This window comes from Cyprinodon tularosa, unplaced genomic scaffold, assembly GCF_016077235.1.
Source record: "Cyprinodon tularosa strain WSP-4 unplaced genomic scaffold, ASM1607723v1 ctg430, whole genome shotgun sequence".
Taxonomy (NCBI): domain Eukaryota; kingdom Metazoa; phylum Chordata; class Actinopteri; order Cyprinodontiformes; family Cyprinodontidae; genus Cyprinodon; species Cyprinodon tularosa.
This window is the reverse complement of record NW_024039153.1, coordinates 227,240-250,411: the sequence shown is the minus strand read 5'-3', so window position 1 is coordinate 250,411 and position 23,172 is coordinate 227,240. Positions and strand designations below refer to the sequence as shown.

The 23,172-nt window shown below is 39.4% G+C and overlaps 1 protein-coding gene across 1 annotated transcript in view; it reads left to right on the top strand.

The window, feature by feature from the left end:
• Nucleotides 1-1,587: 1,587 nt before the first annotated feature.
• slc5a6b (solute carrier family 5 member 6) overlaps nt 1,588-23,172 on the top strand; it is a 31,469-nt gene continuing 9,884 nt past the window's right edge. The window contains exons 1-9 of the mRNA XM_038299614.1: nt 1,588-1,842; nt 3,476-3,926; nt 4,005-4,070; nt 6,245-6,296; nt 6,381-6,448; nt 9,711-9,865; nt 9,965-10,105; nt 17,168-17,297; nt 19,693-19,781. Of these exons, the coding sequence (XP_038155542.1) occupies nt 3,579-3,926; nt 4,005-4,070; nt 6,245-6,296; nt 6,381-6,448; nt 9,711-9,865; nt 9,965-10,105; nt 17,168-17,297; nt 19,693-19,781 (1,049 nt within the window). The 5' untranslated portion in view covers nt 1,588-1,842; nt 3,476-3,578. The remainder of the gene's footprint in view (nt 1,843-3,475; nt 3,927-4,004; nt 4,071-6,244; nt 6,297-6,380; nt 6,449-9,710; nt 9,866-9,964; nt 10,106-17,167; nt 17,298-19,692; nt 19,782-23,172) is intronic.

Genomic DNA, 23,172 nt, shown 5'->3' with positions numbered 1-23,172 from the left:
GATAAATGTAGGAAGGTAATAAATATAATGAGGTGTTTAGTTGGAACAGAGTGGGGAGCTGATAGAAAATCATTAAAAGCTATTTATACTGGGTTAATCAGGTCTGTCCTTGATTATGGATGTATAGTTTATAACTCAGCAGCAGATACAAACCTCCATAAGTTAAATAGCCTTCAACATCAGGCTTTAAGAATATGTACTGGCGCTTTTAGAACTTCTTCAACAGCAGCATTACAGGTTGAAATGGGAGAAATGCCACTTAAAGTTAGAAGAGATCAATTATCTTTAACCTACTGGTCAAATTTACAGGGACAAAGGAAGGATCGTCCAACATTAGAGGTGCTTAAACCTGGATGGGAAAAGGAAAAGAAACAATTAAAGAGCTTTGGATGGGTAATAAACACTAAAGTTAATGAAATTAATTTAAATCAGTTAGATATATGTCAGACAGTTCCAATAACAGCAATTCCACCTTGGATACTTCCTGATGCTAAAGTTGATCTCTCATTATTAGAAAAGAAGGAAAAAGATAAATTTCATATTATGAATAAATATATAGTACAAGAACACTTAAATAACTATTATAATTATATACAAATATATACAGATGCATCAAAAAATACTGCTAATAGGGTAGGGATAGCATTTATTATACCACAGTTTCATATTAATGTTGGAAAAAGGATTAGTGATGGAGTTTCAGTATATACCGGTGAAATGCTAGCTTTGCTTTTAGCAGTTCAATGGGTGGAAGAGGTAAGACCATTAAAATCTATCATTTGCTCAGATTCCAGTTCGTCATTAATCAGTTTGCAAAATAATCAGTCAGTCAGTAGACCAGATATATTACTTGAAATACAACAAACACTTTACAGAATAAATATGATGGGGCTAGTGGTAAATTTTGTTTGGGTTCCGGCACATAACGAGATAAAAGGAAATGAAAGGGCAGACAGGATGACTAAGGAGAGTACCAATAAGTTAAGGGTAGACATTAATGTTAGTTTTGGTATAACAGAAATAAAGGGTATAATTAAACAAAAAGCAAAAGAGAGGTGGCAAAAGTTATGGAATGAAGAAAAGAAAGGAAGGTGGCTTTATAAAATACAAAAGAGAATTGGACCAATGAGAAGATCAGAAAGGAACAGGAGAGAAGAGATTATTATTTCTCGACTTAGAATAGGACACACTGGATTGAATAGATCGTTATTTTTGATAGGGAAAGATCAGACAGGGAAATGTGACTGTGGGGAAGATGAGAATGTGGAACATGTCATTTTAAATTGTAGTAAATATTCGATACAGAGAAACAGGTTAATAAGGAAACTTAGTGACATGAAAATGAAACTTGACATTGTCGATTTATTGCAGAAGGAATCAGGAAGCAGAGGATATCGGGTTATATTTGAATTTTTGAAACAGATTAGGTTGTATAATAGGGTATAGTTTTATTTTAATTTTTTTTTTTTTTTTTTTTTTTTTTCTGCCATGTAGTCCACACTCCATACCAGTTGGTGGCGGTAATGCTCACCTAACGTTTTTTGCCAACCGCCAATAAAAATCAATAAGAAGAAGAAGAAGAAACAGGCACGGTCACATGGAGCAGCAGACTAGCCAGGCTGTAGGCTAGAGGTGACTCTAAATGCGAACAACAGGGAGAAAAAGAAACACATTAGTCGAGTTTTTGCAAAAAAAGGGCCTCGACTCAGGAAAAAGGCCCAGAGTTTTCACCTGGAAACCTGTTTTAATCAACCAATGTAGAGTTATTGGATGTCACAACAAACATGTGTTCACTGACAGCGAATGTGACCCGGATGTCAGCGCTACCTGCTACTTATAAAGGTGAGCCTGACTCAAGTTATGCATCATGTTTAAACAGACTTTATTGCCTTAAAAGAAAAGATTAAAAAAACTAACTTCAGTGATGTTAAATTTTTTAAAGTTTCTTTATTTTATTTCAAGTGTTCTAGTGCTGAGATTTAAATGATAAAAGTGGAATCTGAAGACAGACCAACAGGGTTATTAGTTATTACAACCTGTTAAAGGTGACCATGTGGTTTTTATTTGCCAGCTTTTTCTAATATTGTAAAAAAAAAATCACATTTACTTGTTTGCTTATAAATTTTATTATGTGGCATTTCAACAAACTAAGAAAACAATTATAAACATAATGATGATCATTGTTTATTTTACACATTCACTCCTATTTAATCTGTTGCACCAACTTCTGGTTGATTATAAGTATCATTATTTCTTTTGTCATTGCAACTTTTGTTTTGTCCTATAAAATATCTCTTCTAAATTAACCTATCCACTGGGATTGTTCAGCATCCTAGGGTTAAAGTTGTTGCTCAGGCAATCTAAATGGAGGTCTGTTTTTAATATCTATAATATCTAACTCCCTGCTCTAACATTAGGCCACCATTTCTAGTATTTCAGAGGAATATTCCATATAGAAAACATCCCTAATATGCAATTTATCTCAAAATATATCCCTCTAATTTTGATCAAACTCAAAACAAAGCAGAATAAATTACACATTGATGCTTTTTTAGACCACAAAGAATTGTTGCCTCATTGTTTTGATTGAACAGCAGAAAATTCTTTTTAGTATCGATTGATCAAATGCATAGTAGGATTTCAAACCTTAGCTCATTTATTAAAGCTTATTTAATCTTGCTCTGCAGCTCCTAAAGTCAGATTGCTAGGATTAAAGCTTCTTTTATGTTAGATTTATTCCTGAAGAGAATAACCTGGTTTCTGTTTGACAAGGAGACTCACTTTGTGGCATTTTACGAAAGTCTGCTACATACTTTATACAATGTTATAACTAAGGAATACATTCTGAGATATAATAAAGATTTTCTGTAATTGTTTTACTTAAAGCTGTTATTTTTTTGCTCCTGTAGGGAATCAGGAGCAATTCTGTCGATTTTCATTTTTATGCCAGATGGTTACAGACCAAGGAAATTGTTGTTAATCCTCCAATCATTTTGTGTTTTCACAGCGTCTGAGCCAGGAGGTCACAGACCCTTTATCTGACCTTGTTTATAACAGACTAAACTCTATGCTGAGTCTTGATAAGCTTGCTACCCAACAACATATCTGCGCTAAAACCGCTTTAATAGCTTAAAAATCTTTTTCAAAATCACAATTAACCCAAACTGACAAAAGTTCTTTAAAAAAATCAAAGTTTCTTTGTTTTTTTTGTTGTAGAACCATAAGATTCGACCACAGAACTCTGATCGTCACGCTGCTCAAGCGGGCCTTATTTTCAGAGCTGCAAGGACACAGCTGCTTTGTGTTCTAGCCAGCAGGTTTTCTCAAGTAGCAATACAGAGATGCTGCAAGTCGTTGTGCTCAGACAGCATAAAGGCATGTGGAGTTTATTTGGATCGCTTACAGTTCCAAAACTGTAAAGCAGATTATTTATTACTCTATTCCCAATTGTCATGTTTGTTTGTTTTTTCTGCAGGTTGTTTGGACTCTCTTGGCTGATAAGTTTGAACAAAAGCCTTTTCAATCTGCATGAGGAAGCAACAAGAGCACCTTGGACCCGTGCCAGAAAACAAACCAAGATGGAGCCGTCCGATCAAAAGCACTTCCAAGTGGCAGACTATGTTGTGTTTGCTCTTTTGCTGGCAGCCTCTGCAGGCATCGGGCTGTACTACGCCCTGTCTGGGGGGCGGCAGCGCACCACGCAGGAGTTCTTGATGGCAGACAGGAACATGCGATGCCTTCCCGTCTCCCTCTCGCTCATCGCCTCCTTCCAGTCGGCAGTGGCCATCATCGGCGTCCCGGCTGAGATTTACACTCATGGCACCCAGTACTGGTTCATCGGCTGCGCTTACATCCTAGGGCTTTTAATTCCTGCTCATGTTTTCATTCCAGTGTTGTACAGACTACGACTCTCCAGTGTTTACCAGGTATGCAAAAATATTTACTACACCTGTATGTCTGCTGAGTGGCCTCTAATACAGACATCTGTTGTTTTTGTTTCACAGTATCTGGAGCTGCGGTTCAACAAAGCAGTACGCATCTGTGGAACTCTAACATTTATCTTTCAAATGGTACGTCCTTTAAGATACTTAAAAACTTCCAATATATAAGAGCATCTGGTATATACTAACACCTAAGCCCGGCTTAAAACCACAATAGAAATGCTATGATGTAGTGCAGTTTTTAATAGTTTAAAATGCACACTTTTTTGTATTATGAACAATGCAGGAGCTGTAATTTGAACTTCGAATTGGAAAGGTAGACTGCAAACCATCGGAAATCGCCTCCACACCCCCAGAAACATTATAAGTGCGGCTTCCATTTTAGTTTTAACGAATGCGTCACTATCTGGCAAGTTGTTGTTACATTAAGATGTCAGTTAGTAAAGGTGATGCTGCTTCCAGCCACGTTTAAGCGCATAGTTGGAACATTCGGGAAGATGGCCTCATCATAAACATCTGATCAGTCGTGTCAGTAAAAGTTTGCTACATCAGACCTGATTCCAAAAAAGGGTTTCCATCTCCTGCTTGCTATAGCCCTCTGTATTTATTTGTCTATCCTCATCCCCCAATACATCTTCCTACATCTTATTTAATTGTTTTTTAATTTTTCTATTGTATATACTGTACCATTTGCCCGCCGGGCAAGTGCAATGATCGCAAAAAAAATTATCACCGAAATTACTTTAACATCACCAACATTCGATGAAAACAACCCAAAAGTGTTGCCGGCGCCATTTTTGTTGTTTTGTACACATTCTCACGTGATTTGTCAAAGCCGGATGATTTTCCGTCAGATGGCGTGAATTTTGATGTAGTTATCAAAACGACAAACGGCTGCATTTATTTTGTCAGGGAAAAATAATCCTGAGTCAGTTAAAAGTCAGGGAATCCTGAAATGATGTCAGAATGTGGAAACCCTGAATAAAATAACTATGTATAATGATTCTCTAGAAAAGTCACATTATATTAATAGTATTATCTTCTATAAACATACTGTGACTCTAAAATAAAAGTTATTCATTTGTGACATTGACTTCTGTCTTGTGATTTATCTTAAAGCTACAGTGTGTAATAATTACAGGGATATACAGACAGAAATGTAATATATTATACATAACTATGTTATTTATCATCACCTATGAGCTCAGCCTTTTAACCATAACATTTGCGTTGCCTTAGAATTCGTTATTTATAATTACATAGGAGCGGGTCTCGCAGCCATGGAGGCAGACATCTTTGCGCTACGGCAGCGCAGAGCCAACAAACTAGCGATTGCGAGATCGCAAAAACGTCACAACAATGTAGAAAAAATAACGGGTATATTTATTATCTAAAGTCTACATGAAATCTATACCCTACACAGACTAATGAAATACTATCTGTAAAATTATCTATGTAAACAAACCTCATCACTTGAGAAGGTAGGTGATGAGGACGTCGTGGAAGACATTTTGTCCCGTAACGCTCGCCGTACTGTTGGGGGGGGGGAGAAGCGGTGGGGGGGAGATGTTCATTTTGCTGCAGTCTGCAGTCTGACCGCTAGATGTCGCTAAAAGTTACACACTGTAGCTTTAAGTTTTTAAAAAATTTTTTTAGATTGTTTAACATTACAATTTCTATTTTTCCAAGCACACAAGAGTTTAAAGCAAAGTTTAGTTTGAAAATAATGTGCAGGAAGGATTGAAAAGCATGTTAACACGGTAATGTTGGCTGGAGTTCATTATCTGACGCATGCAGATACACACCAGGAACCTGGAAACTTAAAAAATACTGAATTACAAAAAACATTTAAAAAACAAACATGTTTCATTGATATATATATACAAAAATGAATATTAGGAACTATATTTATCAAACATTAAACTGGGCAAGGAAAAATTGTTTTTATGGGCAAATGAAATGTGAAAGTCACTTGCCAAAAGGGCAAGTGGTAAAAATCCTTAACGTCAACCCCTGCTTTGCATCCCTTTGTCTGGGCCCACTGCATAGAATCCCAACATAAAACGTGGAGATTTGTAGGTGTATAGTTCCTGATTGTAAATGTTTTTTTTGGGGGGGAGGCATACATTTTTAACAACATTTAAGAAATTAGACATTTTTTTATACAGAGGTGAGATTTATTAAAAACTGCAGAAAGTGCAGGTGAAATGATAAACTCTGTCTGTTTTATTGTCTTTGATTGTTTTGGATTTTTTATCTTTTAAAAACAATATTTTTTTATTTGCCTCCTATTTTGATTGAAGGTTGTCTATATGGGTGTTTGTGTGTACACCCCTGCTTTCGCACTGAATGCAGGTATGACAAGTTAATCTGCTTTGCTTAGTTTCATTAAGATGGAGCAAGTTTAATGTTCATTTCAGTAAATCTGTTTAATTACAGCCACTGGATTCCAGCTGTGGGGAACAGTGTTAGCAACTGGACTAGTCTGCACTTCATACACAACAATGGTGAGTTAACAGCTATGTCTGTCTGTCTGTCTGTCTGCACTAAAACTCTCTAAAAGTTAAGAAAACTGTTCATAGTTTTCCACCAGTGCTTATGCCATATTGTACCAAAGCATTCAAATATTTTTCAACCTTACTGTCAGGTCTAACACCTAAAACACTGTAAAACAAGGAAAGAAAGGCACAGAGTCAGAATTCTTTTTACTGGCGAGGAGAGTAGGAAGAGACGTGCAGGTACATCTCCGCCCCGCTCTGCCGGTCTTCAGCTTTCTCCTCGCTATTTATTAAAGTCAGTGGGGGGGTCCCTAGTTACACAAACTTAGGTTGCACTAAAGGAACGGGAAACAAGAAAGACATTTCAATTTGCAGCCTCAGTGAACAGGTCAATTTGCATTTAAATACCTTGCGGTAAAATGGTCCGAGAACCTCCTGGTTTCGTTAAGCTTGAGCAATACTTCCTGAGAGTTGACCTATACACCTCTCTGGAACAGTAATATGTCACACATTGTACATCTTAAGAACAAACATAAAGTATCTTATACATGAAGCTTCCTGCAGCTGCAAGGAGCGGCCCTGCCCTCATGTTAATATGGTTAAAATAACATGTTTCATACATGATAGCAGAGGTGTCAAGTAACAAAGTAGAGACTGACACGGGAGTGGATTTTCACTCCTGTCCCGTCCCACTCCCACAGAAAAAAATGGTGTCCCGTCCCGATCCCGGGCCAGAGTAGAAATCTAAATCCTGTCCCGTCCCACTCCTGGTGAAATTACTCCCACTCCCATCCCGCTCCCATTCAGAATGACTCCCGCTCCTGCACCACTCCCATTCTTGTTGTTTTTGAGCGCGGGTGAAAAACTCAGAGCGGAAGTTACTATTGGTTTGCTCCCGCTCCCGTCTGCTCCCGTTAATGTTTAATCCTGTACCGTCCCAATCACGTGATCGTTACTAATACTGACTCCCATCCCACGGGAATCCCGTGACCCATGGGATTCCCGAAAAAATGTCAGTCTCTATAACAAAGTACAAATACTCTGTTGCTGTACTTAAGTACACTTTTTAGTTATCTATACTTTACTCTATTACTTATTTTTCTTCTGACTTCTATTCATTACATTTTCACACCAGTATCTGTACTTTCTATTCCTTACATTTTAAAAACAAACGTTACTCGTTCCTCTTGGCTTCGGTTTAATGTTTCTAAATATTTATTTCCCGTCATGCGCTCCATCCAATGCAGATCATTGGCTCCATCCACATCTAGTGAAAACTGGTGTGATTGGATGAGTCATATAAGGCAAACACTCATTGGTTAGCTAAAGGAAATCATCAGAAGCAAGCAGGTGTTCTTCAAACTGCTAACGTGAATTGTCTATGCCATGCTACAATGTCGGATTCAGAAAAAGATGTTGAAATGCCTGAAAGGTCGGACACAGGCGAGAGCGTATCGGGAGACGGAGACCAACAAGACCTCCCTCATCCTTGGCCCTATCTCAGAGAAGTTTTAGAAATAGTCGAAAAATTGAGCTTTAAATCATATAGCGGCACCTGGCTGTTTTTTTAAAGGTTACTTTATACTTTTATACTTTAAAGGCACACTATGCAACATTTTTCAGTTAATTAATGTGTTCCATAACGTTTTGGATGATTAAATGAGTCATTTCAGGTTGAACAAAGGTATTCTCGGCCGCCCTGGTGGTCTGTGGGGGAAATACCGCACTTGCAACTGCAGGAGCACCGACCCGCGCCCACAGGCTCAGAAGTCTCGTGAGAGTCAGTCTTGCTTTACGGCGAGAACTGCTACGCCCCCCAGTTAAAAGCATGCTCGTTGCTAGCACAGTGGTAATCTTTGTGCAGTTATGCTACGTTCACGCAGCAAAAGCAGCAAAATCGCGTCTGCTGCTTCATTTTTGCTGCTTGTACCAGTTAGTTCTGACGCGCGGCTGAAGCAGCTTTGCTGCTCTGCCTGCGCGGTCCAAAAGTGGCTCTGACGCGCGTTGGGCGGAGCTTCACTATCCTTTCTCTGCCTTGCAGCTATATTTGCTGTGATCAGTGGGAATAAAGTAGTTTTAATATGTGTTTAAGTGAGAAAATCCACCTGAAAACGTAATCAGTGCAGTCAGTTCATTCAGATTATTATCCTGCCTTCAATATTTTTTCTGTCGGAGCCGCTCAGACCCCCACATACCAGCGGTGCGCCGACAGTCGGGATCCCTTCATCAGCAGCCTCTGGCCGGGTTGCCTCCTCGCGGTTCACCGCGGCAGCCGGTAGGTGTTTTTCATCTAAATAATCCAAACTGCATATTCTGCCGGCAGATTTCTGCATTTTAAGTTAATTTAGGCATCAATAAACTGTTTAAGAGGAGTGATCATCAGCGCTGTGTCTCTCTCCCTGCTTCAGCTGCTCAGATGCGCTGCGCCTGCTGCTCAAAACGCGCCCCGGGACCTTTTGCTGCGCCTTGACGCGCGTCAACCATTGACTTTGCATATAAACTCGCTGCTTCTGTTGCGCCTGCTGCGTCCAGTGTGAACGCAGCATTAGTCATTCGTTGCATTCGCCTGTCTGCTAAGCTCAAAACAACCGCGCCTGGCTTGAACGAGAAACCAGGAGAACAGCTGTGCATATTTACGACAGTGCACTTTTACTTTACTAAAGAATAAACTAAAGTGACCAGAAAAGTGACCAAAATAAATATTTCATGTGCTCTGTGTTGTGGTTTGAGAGGGCGGCGCTTGGTGACGGCGTGCCTGGGTCCGCGATTGTGATTGGTTGGGAGGAAGCAGTGACTAGCATAAACCTACATGATAGGCTACAATGAGAAGGAAGGAAAACTGCGTTTCTTTATCGAACTTTTATCGACTCTCTTTTTTTCTGTTGCGCCACGCGTCTATCGATCGATATATATCGTTATTGAATTATCGCCCAGCCTTATTATTCAGTTCTCTCCAAATAAAATTCCAGGAGCAAAGACAATTTTTCTTAACTAAAAACAGCGAAGAACAAAAGTTGCCGAGCTGTTTTCATTCAAGCAGTTCAAATTCTTTGGTCGGATTTTGATTCATTATTTTAATTTACACCATTACAATAAATCATTTTATCAATCTAATTTTCTAAATTTCTCTAGTTTTCATTCAGTTTTTTTAATTCTACACCACTACTGCATAACGGTTTGTTTGAAACTCCTTTCCTGAATCTGTGTCGCCATTTACATTTTCTCCTGCTTTGACTAAAATAAAATGTTCTGATTGGTTGTTCCTCCGCAGGGCGGCTTGAAGGCTGTCATCTGGACGGACGTCTTTCAGACGGTGGTGATGTTCGCCGGTCAGCTTGCTGTCATCATTGTGGGAGTACAGCGGACCGGGGGGGTGTCTGAGGTGTGGAGGAAAGTGAAGGAGGGAAACCGAATATCTGGACTGGAGTGAGTTCAGTTTAAACTAAAGCATCACAGGACCTGGGTGGGAGAATGTGTTTGTTAAAATGATCTTAGACTAGATTTTTTTTCTCTCCGTTGTTTTAGCTTAAACCCGGATCCTACAGAGAGACACACCTTCTGGACTCTGGGGGTGGGAGGGGTCTTCCTCATGCTGTCCCTGTATGGAGTGAACCAGGCTCAGGTCCAAAGATATCTCAGCGCGCGCTCAGAGAGAGAAGCTGTGAGGTATGCTGCCTGGTGGATCTTTACTGGCTTTGTTTGATTTTTTTCTTCTCTATAAATCTGGTCTTTATGGCAGAATTAGGAGATGAAACAAGATGTTTAAAAAATGCATCAGGAGGAGGAACAGATACCAAACAGGAGCTCTGGTTTAACTTTTGGTCTAAATGTAAAATCATATACCGTATTTTCACGACTATAAGGCGCATATAAATGTCTTCTTTTTTTTTTCCTCAAAATGTGCGGCGCGCCCTATGTGTGTTGTTACTGCGGATGTTGTTGAGACCACCATGAGAACGTTAAAGGGGGAAGTGTGGGCGTGGATTGTGTATAAAAGAACAGGTATGTGCTTTATGCAGAACTCCTCATCTCCTCATTGAGGAGATGATGAAAGAGTGGCTGAGGGAGGTGAATGTAAGGAGACCAGGTGGTTTTTTTCCACGCATCACCATCGCTGTTAATCTGTGACTCCATGCGTGCCCATCTCACAGCTGATGTCAAAAACATGGTGAAACAAATGAATGCTGTGCTTGCTGTTATTGCGGGAGGTCTGACAAAGGAACTTCAACCGCTCGACATCGGTGTGAACCGGCCGTTCAATGCTGCTTTCACACCGGATGCAGCAGGCGTGGCAGAAGCAGCGAGTTTACATGCAAAGTCAATGGTTGACGCGCGTCAAGGCGCAGCATAAGGTCCTGCAGCCCGTTTTGAGCAGCAGTCGGGCGCGTTTAAGCATCTGACGCGCCGCAAACGCGCTTCTGCTCGAGATGGAAAAATTTAATTTTTGCTGCTCGACGCGCCACGTCAACCAATCAGAGAAGCTGATCTGGGAGCTGGCAGGGAGAGACACACATCGCTGATGATACAGAGCGCTATGATCGCTCCTCTGAAACAGTTTATTATGTTCGCTTTTATTATTCTGGTGCCTGCAGATCGGATTATTTAGATGAAAAACACCTACCAGCCGCCGCGGTGAACCGCCAGGAGGCGACCCGGCCAGAGGCTACTGTGGAATGGGATCCTACTGACGGCGCCGCTGGTATGTGGGGGTCTGAGCGGCTCCGACAGAAATAATATTGGAAGGCAGGATGGTAATCTGGATGAACTGACTGCACTGATGAAGTTTTCAGGTGTATTTTCTCACTTAAAAACATATTAAAACTACTTTATTCCCACTGATCACAGCAAATATAGCTGCAAGGCAGAGAAAGGATAGTGAAGCTCCGCCCAACGCGCGTCAGACACACTTTTGCACCGCGCAGCCAGAGCAGCAAAGCTGCTTCAGCCGCGCGTCAGAACTAACTGGTACAAGCAGCAAAAAGGAAGCAGCAGACGCGATTTTGCTGCTTTTGCTGCGTCCGGTGTGAACGTAGCATTAAAGGTGAAAACTAGGAGAGGAGTGCACATCTCCCTGAAAGCAACACCCCCTATGAGATTATGGTGGTGGTGGTATTATGCCGTGGGGAAGTTTTTATGTCTTTTCTTGTGGAGCTAATTACAGCATTATCTGCAAAAAAGGAAACTGTTGAACTGAACATTTAGGCTGGGCTACAATGGAATGGGTTAGATCAGAGCGTAATCATTGCTTAGAATGGCCTAGTTAAAGTCCAGAGTCAGATCAAAATGACAGTCAGGATCACAGAAGCTCTCCGTCTAATCCGACTGAGCTTAAGCTGTTAAAAAGAAAAGGGAACATACCTCTCATTTCTTTGATCTTTACCTATAAATTGATTTAAAATCATGCATTATCATAATTTCACTACTTTATGTTGATCTATCATAAAAATGCCGGTAGAATATGTGGCGACTGATGTCACAAAAATAGTGTGAATATCTCTGCAGATGCTTTTTCAACATGCAGCATTCTGGGGCAAAAAGATAATTAGTTTGTACACTAGAGAGCACTAATGGGCTTATCACACTGATAAAACATTTAGATGTCATCAGGTTAGGTGTTTGAATTGACTATAAAGTTAATCTCTTTTTTTTTTCACGATTAGCTCCAGTAAAATCTCCTATGTGTGCAGATCAGCCATCAGGCTGCAGCAAAGCTTGGAGATGTTAGTTTTTCCATGCTTAGTGGAGCTAGCAGAGTAGTATGGTTTTAATTTGATAAGATTGAGCTGCTGTCTGAAATGCTTATTAACATATTTATTTTTGTGAAGCAGAAAAGTAGATTTAAGCTGAAGTGAATGAATTAGATAGACCATAGATATTTTCCTATTAGAGCACAGGTGTCTCATCCCTTTTGGTTAAATTCAGTTGTTGGGTTTATTTGGGCTTTTTGGTCTAACAATATATTAAGAGACATTTTATTTGAAATATTTTACAGTTTTCATATGTTGTCTTTAATTTAAAAAAAAGAAATTTAGCTTTTTGTTTAAAGGTAATTTTAACTGAGACGTCTAGTTACTTTCGTTTCTTTAACCGTTGTCTAATGGATAAACTGTAGTTCTTAGCACTGAATGGAAAAGTGCCTTTAGATGGCGAAATATTATTTAATTATATTTCATTATGGCAGTTAGTTTAATACTTTAAATTAATCAATTTACTTCTGCAAACTATAATAAAGGCTGTCATGCTTTACAATGCGTACATTTTATTTAGCTTATTTTCACGTCTATAAGGCGCATATAGACGTCTTTTTTTTCCCCTCGAAATGTGCGGTGCGGCCTATGTGTGTTGTTACTGCGGACTTTTGAGACCACCTCATTGAGGAGATGATGAAAGCGTGGCTGAGGCAGGTGTATGTGAGGAGACCAGGTGGTTTTTTCCACTCATCACCATCGCTGTTAATCTGTGACTCCATGCGTGCCCATCTCACAGCCGATGTGAAAAACATGGTGAATCAAATGAACGCTGTGCTCGCTGTTATCCCGGGGGGTCTGACAAAGGAACTTCAACCGCTCGACATCGGTGTGAAGCGGCCGTTCAAAGTAAGGCTGCGAGCGGCGTGGGAGCGATGGATGACCGACGGAGACCACAGTTTCAGGATAAGTGGAAGGCAGCGCCGGGCAAGTTACGCCACCGTTTGCGGATGGATTGTAGATGCTTGGACTAACGTGTCTGCTGGGTCTGTTGTTCAAGCTTTCGCAAAAGCCGGCATTATTTCCGAGGAGCCGCGCTGCACGGAAAGTGACTCTGACAGCGAAGAAGGGGAAATTGGCATGTCTGATTTAGTGCAGCTGTTTAATTCAGAAACAGAGGATGATGACTTTGATGGGTTTGATTAATACTTTGTAATAAATACATGAATAAAGCACAATCATACTCAGTTTTGCTCCCGCTCTATTTTTCTATCTGAAAACTTAATTCAACAGCAGCCTCTGGGCGGGTCTCCTCCTCTTCACCGCGGTGGCTGGCAGGTGTTTTTTCATCTAAATAATCTAAATCTTGCAGCTATATTTGCTGTGATCAGTGGGAATAAAGTAGTTTTAATATGTTTTTAAGTGAGAAAGTCCACCTGAAAACGTAATAATTGCAGTCAGTTCATCCAGATTATCTATTTCTGTCGGAGGCGCTCAGACCCCCACATACCAGCGGTGCACCGACAGCAGAAATCCCTTCAACAGCAGCCTCTAGGCTGGGCAGCCTCCGGGTTCACCGCGGCGGCTGGCAGGTGTTTTTCATCTAAATAATTTAAACTGCAGGCACCAGGATACCGGTAATAAAAGCGAACATATTCCATCGGCAGGTTTCAAAATTTTAAGTTAATTTAGGAGTGATCACAGCGCTGCGTCATCTGCGATGTCTCTGTCTCACGGCCAGCTGCCAGGTTTGATTAATACTTTGTAATAAATACATGAATAAAGCACAATCATACTCAGTTTTGCCCCCGCTGTATTTTTAAATACGCAGTAGAGCTATTTAAAGGTAGTAGAGGACATGTACCTGTATATAAAAAACGCGCCCTATAGTCCGGTGCGCCTTATGTGTGTGTTAAATACAGAAATGGCACACATAACTGAGAGTGCGCCTTTTAGTCCGGTGCGCCTTATGGTCGTGAAAATACGGTAGTAAAGAAAACATAAAATGAAGCCCCTCGTCTTAGAATATATTTGCTTACATCAAAATAAATTTACAAAATTGTTATAATGTAAAAATGTACATTCATTAAAAAACTCTCATCAATCTATGAAAAAATCCTGCGGCACCCCTGTAGTGACCTCGCAGTACCCCTAGGTGCCGCGGCACCCACTTTGAAAACCCCTGCTATACAGGTGCTGGTCATAAAATTAGAATATCATGAAAAAGTAGATTGATTTCAGTAATTCCATTTAAAAAGTGAAACTTGTATATTATATTCATACATTACATACAAACTCATATATTTCAGATGTTTATTTGGTTTAATTTTGATGATTACAAATGACAACAAATGAAAATCTCAAATTCATCATATCAGAAAATTAGAATATTGTGAAAAGGTTCAAAATTGATGGCCCCTGGTGCCACACTCTAATCAGCTAATTAACTCAAACCACCTGCAAAAGCCTTTAAATGGTCTTTCAGTCTAGTTCTATAGGCTACACAATCATGGGGAAGACTGCTGACTTGACAGTTGTCCAAAAGACGACCATCGACACCTTGCACAAGGAGGGCAAGACACAAAAGGTCATCGCTAAAGAGGCTGGCTGTTCACAGAGCTCAGTGTCCAAGCACATTAATAGAGAGGCGAAGGGAAGGAAAAGATGTGGTCGAAAAAAGTGTACAAGCAAGAGAGATAACCGCACCCTGGAGAGGATTGTGAAACAAAACCCATTCAAAAATGTGGGGGAGATTCACAAAGAGTGGACTGCAGCTGGAGTGAGTGCTTCAAGAACCACCACACACAGACGTATGAAAGACATGGGTTTCTGCTGTCGCATTCCTTGTGTCAAGCCACTCTTGAACCACAGACAGCGTCAGAAGCGTCTTGCCTGGGCTAAAGAGAAACAGGACTGGACTGCTGGTGAGTGGTCCAAAGTCATGTTCTCTGATGAAAGTAAATTTTGCATTTCCTTTGGAAATCAAGGTCCCAGAGTCTGGAGGAAAAGAAGAGAGGCACTTCATCCACGTTGCTTGAAGTCCAGTGTAAAGTTTCCACAGTCAGTGATGGTTTGGGGTGCCATGTCATCTGCTGGTGTTGGTCCATTGTGTTTTCTGAGGTCCAGGGTCAACGCAGCCACATACCAGGAAGTTTTAGAGCACTTCATGCTTCCTGCAGCTGACCAACTTTTTGGAGATGCAGATTTCATTTTCCAACAGGACTTGGCACCTGCACACAGTGCCAAAGCTACCAGTACCTGGTTGAAGGACCATGGTATCCCTGTTCTTAATTGGCCAGCAAACTCTCCTGACCTTAACCCCATAGAAAATCTATGGGGTATTGTGAAGAAGAAGATGCAATACACCAGACCCAACAATTCAGAAGAGCTAAAAGCCACTATTAGAGCAACCTGGGCTATCATAACACCTGAGCAGTGCCACAGACTGATCGACTCCATGCCACGCCGCATTGCTGCAGTAATACAGGCCAAAGGAGGCCCAACTAAATACTGAGTGCTGTACATGCTCATACTTTTCATGTTCATACTTTTCAGTTGGCCAACATTTCTATAAATCCTTTGTTTTTATTGGTCTTCAGTAATATTCTAATTTTCTGATATGAGGAATTTGAGATTTTCATTTGTTGTCATTTGTAATCATCAAAATTAAACAAAATAAACATCTGAAATATATGAGTTTGTATGTAATGTATGAATATAATATACAAGTTTCACTTTTTAAATGGAATTACTGAAATCAATCTACTTTTTCATGATATTCTAATTTTATGACCAGCACCTGTATACTGTGGTTGCACAGACAAAATGGCAGAAGTCAAGCAGTTGCCAAGAGCCTTTTCACTCGTCAAGCCAACAAAATCATAAGAGATGCAAATGCAATTGATCAAGGGGAACTAATGCAACAGTTTAATAAGAGGTCCAAAAATCTTGGAGAGCAGTTTGAATCAAATGTCACTATTGTCACTGAAGCAACATATGGAGAGCCACCAGGTCTATAACAGCATGAGGACATCGATTAAAAAGGTAAAATATGGTGAAGATATATTTAAACATGAAAGAAAACTGTTGAGGATAATTTGTGGTCCAGAGACGGTCGGCATGACGTGTCGGCAGCTGTCCTGGAGACCGAAGAAAGCGGACGGATGGCAAAGGACGTCCCAGTCTTAGGAGTGAATGTGGAAGCTTTTAAAATCCACATGGACCTTCTATGAAAGAAGATAAAACAGTGAAGGGAGACTCTGCCTGGGAGCGATGGATCCCTGCAGAAGAGAGAAGTTTTCATAAAAGAATAAAAAATTTAAGAACTATGAGTTTGTAAATTGTTATTTGAGCCACAGAAAGCAATAGGAGGACAGAAGCACCACTTCTGACACCTGAGAATTAAACCCACAACCCTTCCTATTTTCACTGGTGATAAATGAGTCTATCACTGATGACTGGAAAAAACTTATAAAGGCAAGGAGAGCCGATTGGATCAATTGAAGTTAAGAAAATTCAACTTCTGGGCAGCGTTGATGGAAAAATAATGTAAGATTTTAAGTGAACATATACCTCTGCAGAGGACATTCTCAGTGTTTTTAAACAGATATAGAAATAAAGCTTTGATAGCAATTAAAATATTAGAAGATTTGGATGAATCACCACTTTTAAAAGAAGACAGACCCAGAAAAGGAATTAATTTGGTCCTGATGGTGGAAAATCTCACTAAGCTGGGAAACCCATACAGTTAAAAACCCACTAGTTGTAATGACTATGGAAATCAGAATAACAGACTTTGTGAAAAGCGATCAGCTAAACTTCATGCTGGAGCCCAAGAACAACTGATAATCATTTTGATATGCTCCTTCAATTTCTAAAAAGCAGGAAAACATCCTTTCTTCCTGAGTCTTTTCATGTTGGATTATCAATAATTTGAAAATAACCTTCATACAGCCACTGTTTTTCTGGTATTAAAGAGTGATTAAAGTTTTGTGGAGGGTTTGAGTCACATTTTTCACTGTGGTTCTCTGTGTTTGTGCAGGTCGTGCTACATGGTGTTTCCTTCCCTTCAGCTGGCTCTGGCTCTCAGCTGTGTCATGGGTCTGGTCATGTTTGCTCGTTACTGTGGAGAGGACTTTTCTGAGAAGCTGGGAAGCTCTTCTCGAGACGCAGTGAGTTCAACTCTGCTTTCATTTTTAATCTCATATCCGGAAACTTTCGATATTGTTAAGAACACTTAAATTTACTATGAAATAGTCTAGACCAGAGGTCACGGATTAGCGGACTGGGATCCGGACCCAACCTGAATTAAAACATTTCTAAATTACCGCATGTTGTCCGAGGACAGTGTCTTAACTTCACTTGCGCCTCTTCTCCTGTTAATACGGTAAAGCCCTGGGGAGCGTCCGGCTCCAGGCTGCACGTGATCCAAATGAGCCAATGAGCTGTCAGTCTGGGTTGCTGCTGCTGCTACTGTTAGACACAGCAGGCAAACCTGTGGCAAGCCGGGCGATGGGAAAGAAGGAGAAGACCATGAGAAAAAGAGAGCAGAGAAAGTGTGGACTGCTGGAAGAACTGTAGTGAACTGGTGAAAGAAAAGTGAAATGGCGTGCTCAAAGATGACCCTGCACATTTAGAGGATGTTTGGCTCAACCTGCTGCTGTGAAGCAGGATTCTCCACCATGAACAGAATCAACAATAAATCTGGATCCAGGCTCAAAATGAGCTCCTTGATATGGGCTTGAGAATGGCTTAGTCTCCGGTTAAACCCAGGTTTAAAGCCTTGCAGGGCAGCCTAAAGTACGGTGGCTGAGAAGTGCAAAACACATTTACAATTCAAAAACACATTAACAAATAAAAAACAAAATAACATCTGAGGAAACAAAATTATATTTTATGAAACAAATGTATTTTTGAAAAAAAAGTTTAAATTTTTAAAAACACATTTACATTTTAGGAAACAAATTCACATTTTAAATAAATTAGATTTAAGGTGAGAGAAAGTTTCATTTTAGAGAAAAAAAAAAACATTATAGGGAAACAAATTTACATCTAAAAAAAAATTGACCGTTCGGAAACACTTGTACAAGTGCAAAGACAAAACTGCAAGCGGCAAAACACAGTTACATAGCCAAAAACAAATTAACAAAAGACGGCTACACGGAAAGGGAATGTCCCAGTGGCCGGATGTGACGTCACCATTACCCTGACTTGTAGTACAACAGCTCAATCTGTAGTCCTCCTGCTTCACGTGAAAAGTCAGCGGCGATTTTAGATGGAAAGAATTGCACTGAAGCTGTTTTTCTTAAGTTTACGCTAACCGAACAATGTTTTGCCCTTATTGTGGTCTCTGGAACTTTTACGGGACACGGACCAGGTGGCAGGACCAAGCAGCAGGGCCGAGCTCAATTCGTGGCAGTGGCTGCGTTGCAGCAGTTCCGGTGGTCATGCCACCTGGTCCGTGTCCCGTAAAAGTTCCAGAGACCGTCCGCACGAAGAACAAAGGTGTAAATTGGCTGAAATTTGCTCCACAATAATAAATCCGACGCTGACTTTTCACGTGAAGCAGGAGGACTACAGATTGAGCTGTTTGTACTACAAGTCAGGGTAATGGTGACGTCGCATCCGGCCACTGGGACATTCCCTTTCCGTGTAGCCGTCTTTTGTTAATTTGTTTTTGGCTATGTAACTGTGTTTTGCCGCTTGCAGTTTTGTCATTGCACTTGTACGTGTGTTTCTGAACGGTCAATTTTTTTTAGATGTAAATTTGTTTCCCTATAATGTTTTTTTTTTTCTCTAAAATGAAACTTTCTCTCACCTAAAATCTAACTTATTTAAAATGTGAATTTGTTTGCTAAAATGTAAATTTGTTTTTAAAAATTGTAACTTTTTTTTCAAAAATACATTTGTTTCATAAAATATAATTTTGTTTCTTCAAATGTTATTTTGTTTTTTATTTGTTAATGTGTTTTTGAATTGTAAATGTGTTTTGCACTTCTCAGCCACCGTACTAAAGCCCACTGCCAACATTAAGACAGAAAAAAGAAAGAAAATAACAAACGCTCAGTTCAGGTGTTTGAGAAAATGTGGGAATCAGGAAATTATCTATAAACCAAACTGAACGATTGTTGTTCTCTACCTAAAAAAACACTTTAGATTTTAAAATGGAAAAAAAATTATATTTTTATTTAAAAAGTCAATGTATAACATGGATGCATAAACAACTGCATTTTATTTCACTGTTAGATTTTGTTTAAAGTAACAGATTATAATTAAAAATGTCTCCGGACCTTTACTGGTTGATGATTTTCTTTATTCGGAGTGCCTATTTTTAATTGGTTGCCTCTGGGCTAGGACTTAGTGTTTTGTGGGCTAAATTGATTCACACAAAGGAATGGTGGAAGGAAAACATCAATCCCTATTTGCATGTGTAGCTTCAACATGATTTGTGTAACCTGAATGCAGAGTCTGTTCTCTGAGGTCATGCTGTGGTTGCATTTGCTACATAGATGTATGCAAAGCAGAAGCTTCCAGGAAGTTTTAATATCAGTTGTTTAATTTACACAGATGGTGATATACTTTGTGATGGACATGCTGCAAGGCCTGCCCGGACTGCCGGGACTGTTTATCGCCTGTTTGTTCAGTGCGGCTCTAAGGTACGGGGATTTCCACAGCATCCATGGCTCTTCTTATCAGTCAACTCATCTCTGCAATTTACTTTTTTTTCTTTTTCTGCTGGGTTGTTATGCTGTTTTTGAAAAGTTTGGAAAATTGCTCCTTATGTATTTTCTAGGTCTGGATGAGTTTCGGAAAAAAATATAAGATATTATATTATATATTGTCACATTATTGTCAGCATTGAGTTAAACATTAAACTCTCTGTTTCTTATTTTTCGTGTTACTCACTAGGAGGTCACTCAGGTCACTGTTCAGTTTCCACTACATGTAATTGATGGTGACGCACCACTGCTGCAAAATAAAAGCTGCCAAATCTCTGTAATTAATTGAATACATTTGTTTTAACAGTGTTAAACATATAGCATAATGTATCTTTGCACACTTATTCTTATCATAGTCAGAATTTCAAATGCATTTAAATATCATAACACAGGACTTCCAACTTTTCACCAAACTTTGGGGAAACAGTTTGAACAGTAAACCCTGTCAGGGTTAGATGAGGACAGCAGCAGCTAAAGGTTGGAGGTTTTCAGAGGATTTACCTGAAACCTAAGTGGCAAAATGTAATAAAAGTGTAGTAAAAGTATCAAATATACTGTAAACTAAGAATTTCACAACTTTGTTTATTAATTATTCTATACAGTTCAAGTAAAATAAACAATTGGAAACTAATAAGTTATTACTGGATTACTGGCACTGATACTGGAACCAGTGCAATCCAAACCTCTGCAAACTACTCTGTGTATAAATATTTGGTAATAGGCTAAGGATTATGTTATTCGTTTTTCATACGATTGCAAAACAGCTAAACAATTCAACATCACACAAGACGGCACTTCTCTGGATCTGAACATTTTCAATGGACCAAAATAAGGATAAATTAATAAGACACGAAATAATGAAATGAGAACATCTCTGTGGTTCTCCCTCTATCAATCCAGGATAACTGAGTTGTTCTGCACGTCCTCTCTGGATGTGGTTGGTCTTTTCTTTTTATTTTAAAAATAAATAAAAAATGCAATCGTTCTTTTTCACTTTTATGGTTTTTGAGGCAAACCTGAAAGCTTTAAGAATGAAAACATTTGTGTTGATTTAATTACTCCTAAATTCCAACAATTTATTAGATTATTAAACTAGACTGAGCAATAATAATTTAACTTGTAAGCAAAACATGGACTAAATCTGGGCCTAAAAAAAGCATCAGGTAAAGAGAAAACAAACAGTTTAATGTGATCCTACACTCAGTCTACACTAGGGCTGTTGTAAACGAATAGTTTAGTAATCGAGTAATCTATCGATTATTCTTACGATTAATCGAGTAATCGGATAAAAAAAATGTATAAAATAAACTATTGGCAAATCTGCAATAACACCAGTTAGTCCAGATCAGTCCAATATCTCCTTTTTGAGCATCCCTAACAGTTAAATGTTTGTAGTTTAGAAAGTTTACTTGTAACAGTAGTTTGCTTTAACCTGAAGAAAAGTTATAAGATATTAAATTATATTCAAATAATAAAGTGGCAGGCTCACAAATATGCTTATAAAATGTCTAAATGTAAAGGTTTGAGTTTGTACAGAGTTCTGCAGCCTTAACTAGTCATGATAAAATGCAAAAATGTTGCTATTTTTATTAAAACGATGCTATTATTTATTCTTGATTGCTTAGGTATAAACAAATATAGAATTACTACAAAAAATATTAATAAAAAATTTCTAATTCATACATAACAGTAGCGAGAAGAAAAGACTAACTTTTCAGGATGGAAAGACACCAATAAATAAATGCTTTTCAGCTTATGCCTGTAATCTGTTGCTGCGTATTTTTATTAACAAACTTACATTAAGTCCTGCATAATTTCTCTCAGTTCCACCCTCACATACAATTTACACTACACCCGGTTAAGTAACCGCTATGTTTAGATGTAACGTTAGCAAAATAATGTGCCTCAATTTACATCTATAACATGGCAGATTATCACACAACGTAGTTAGCAAAGAGAACATAAACGTTACCTGTTGGCAACCGTGTAGGAGTTGGATGCATGTAGCGGGTGTTTTCTCTTCAGATGCTGCAACATTGATGTCGTGCTGTTGTGGTACGCCAATTCTGCTTTGCAGTGGATGCATTGCGCTGTGTTGTCCTTTCTGTTTAGCCTAAAATGTTCCCAAACTTTTGACATTTTTTGTCGCTTTCGGGGTTCTCCTTCTGAGCATTCTCCGGTTCCCTCCATAGCTACAAACTTAGCACAAGCGCTCCAGGCGCTAACGGAAGTGGTAGCGTTGTGCAACACAAAAACCCTCCGGCTAGACCAGTGTGCTGCGTATTTAACAGCATTGCTTATTACAATACAATAAATTTAGCGAAGCTTCGAGGCAGATAAATTTCCTCGAGGATTTTTTGTAATCGAGTTACTCGAGTTACTCGATGAATCGTTTCAGCCCTAGTCTACACATCAATACTTTAAACTAGCTGCTAGTGCTAGATTGCTAGAAATCTTTAATAATTTACAAAGAGAATTATCCTATTGCAGATGAGATAAGATAAAAATTTAAATGACATGCCTCATAATAACTGTCTTTGATCAATATCTGACACAGTGAATAGGTGGGAATACGGACTGGATATGAACCTGGCATGTCCTTCTGCGTTAGCGCTCAGGTTGTATTAAAAACGCAGACTGGATTTTAATCACCATGGTATTTTTATATATAAATAGTGGAACAGAGTTGAGTATTAATGTCTGACCCTGAGATGGGTGAGTCTCACTCCCAATGGGTGAGAGTTGACAGTAGAGACTGACATTTTTTCGGGAATCCCACGGGTCACGGGAAACCAATAGTAACTAAAAAAAAAACTAGGATCGATGCCAAAAAATAAAATAGAGAGAAAAAAAATCCAGTACTGGCGCCGCCATTTTGTAGTTTTTTTCCTTGAAGCCTACACTATAATGCGAGTCAAAAAAACTACACGACCCAAAAACCAACAGTGCTTCCGCTCTGAGTTTTTCACCCACGCTGAAAAACAAAAGAATGGGAGTAGTGCAGGAGCGGGAGTCATTCTGAATGGGAGCGGGATGGGAGTGGGAGAAATTTCACCAGGAGTGGGACGGGACAGGATTTAGATTTATACTCTGGCCCGGGATCGCGACGGGACACCATTTTTTTCTGTGGGAGTGGGACGGGACAGGAGTGAAAATCCACTCCCGTGTCAGTCTCTAGTTGACAGCCCTGATAACATATTAAAATTAACTTTATTAAATAAATAAAAAAACACTGGCAGCTGCTGTGTGTTTTGCTGTGAAACTATTGGCTGGTTTATGAAGCTAACTGGTCGCTTCAGAAAAATAGCCATAATTTTTTAAAGCAGAA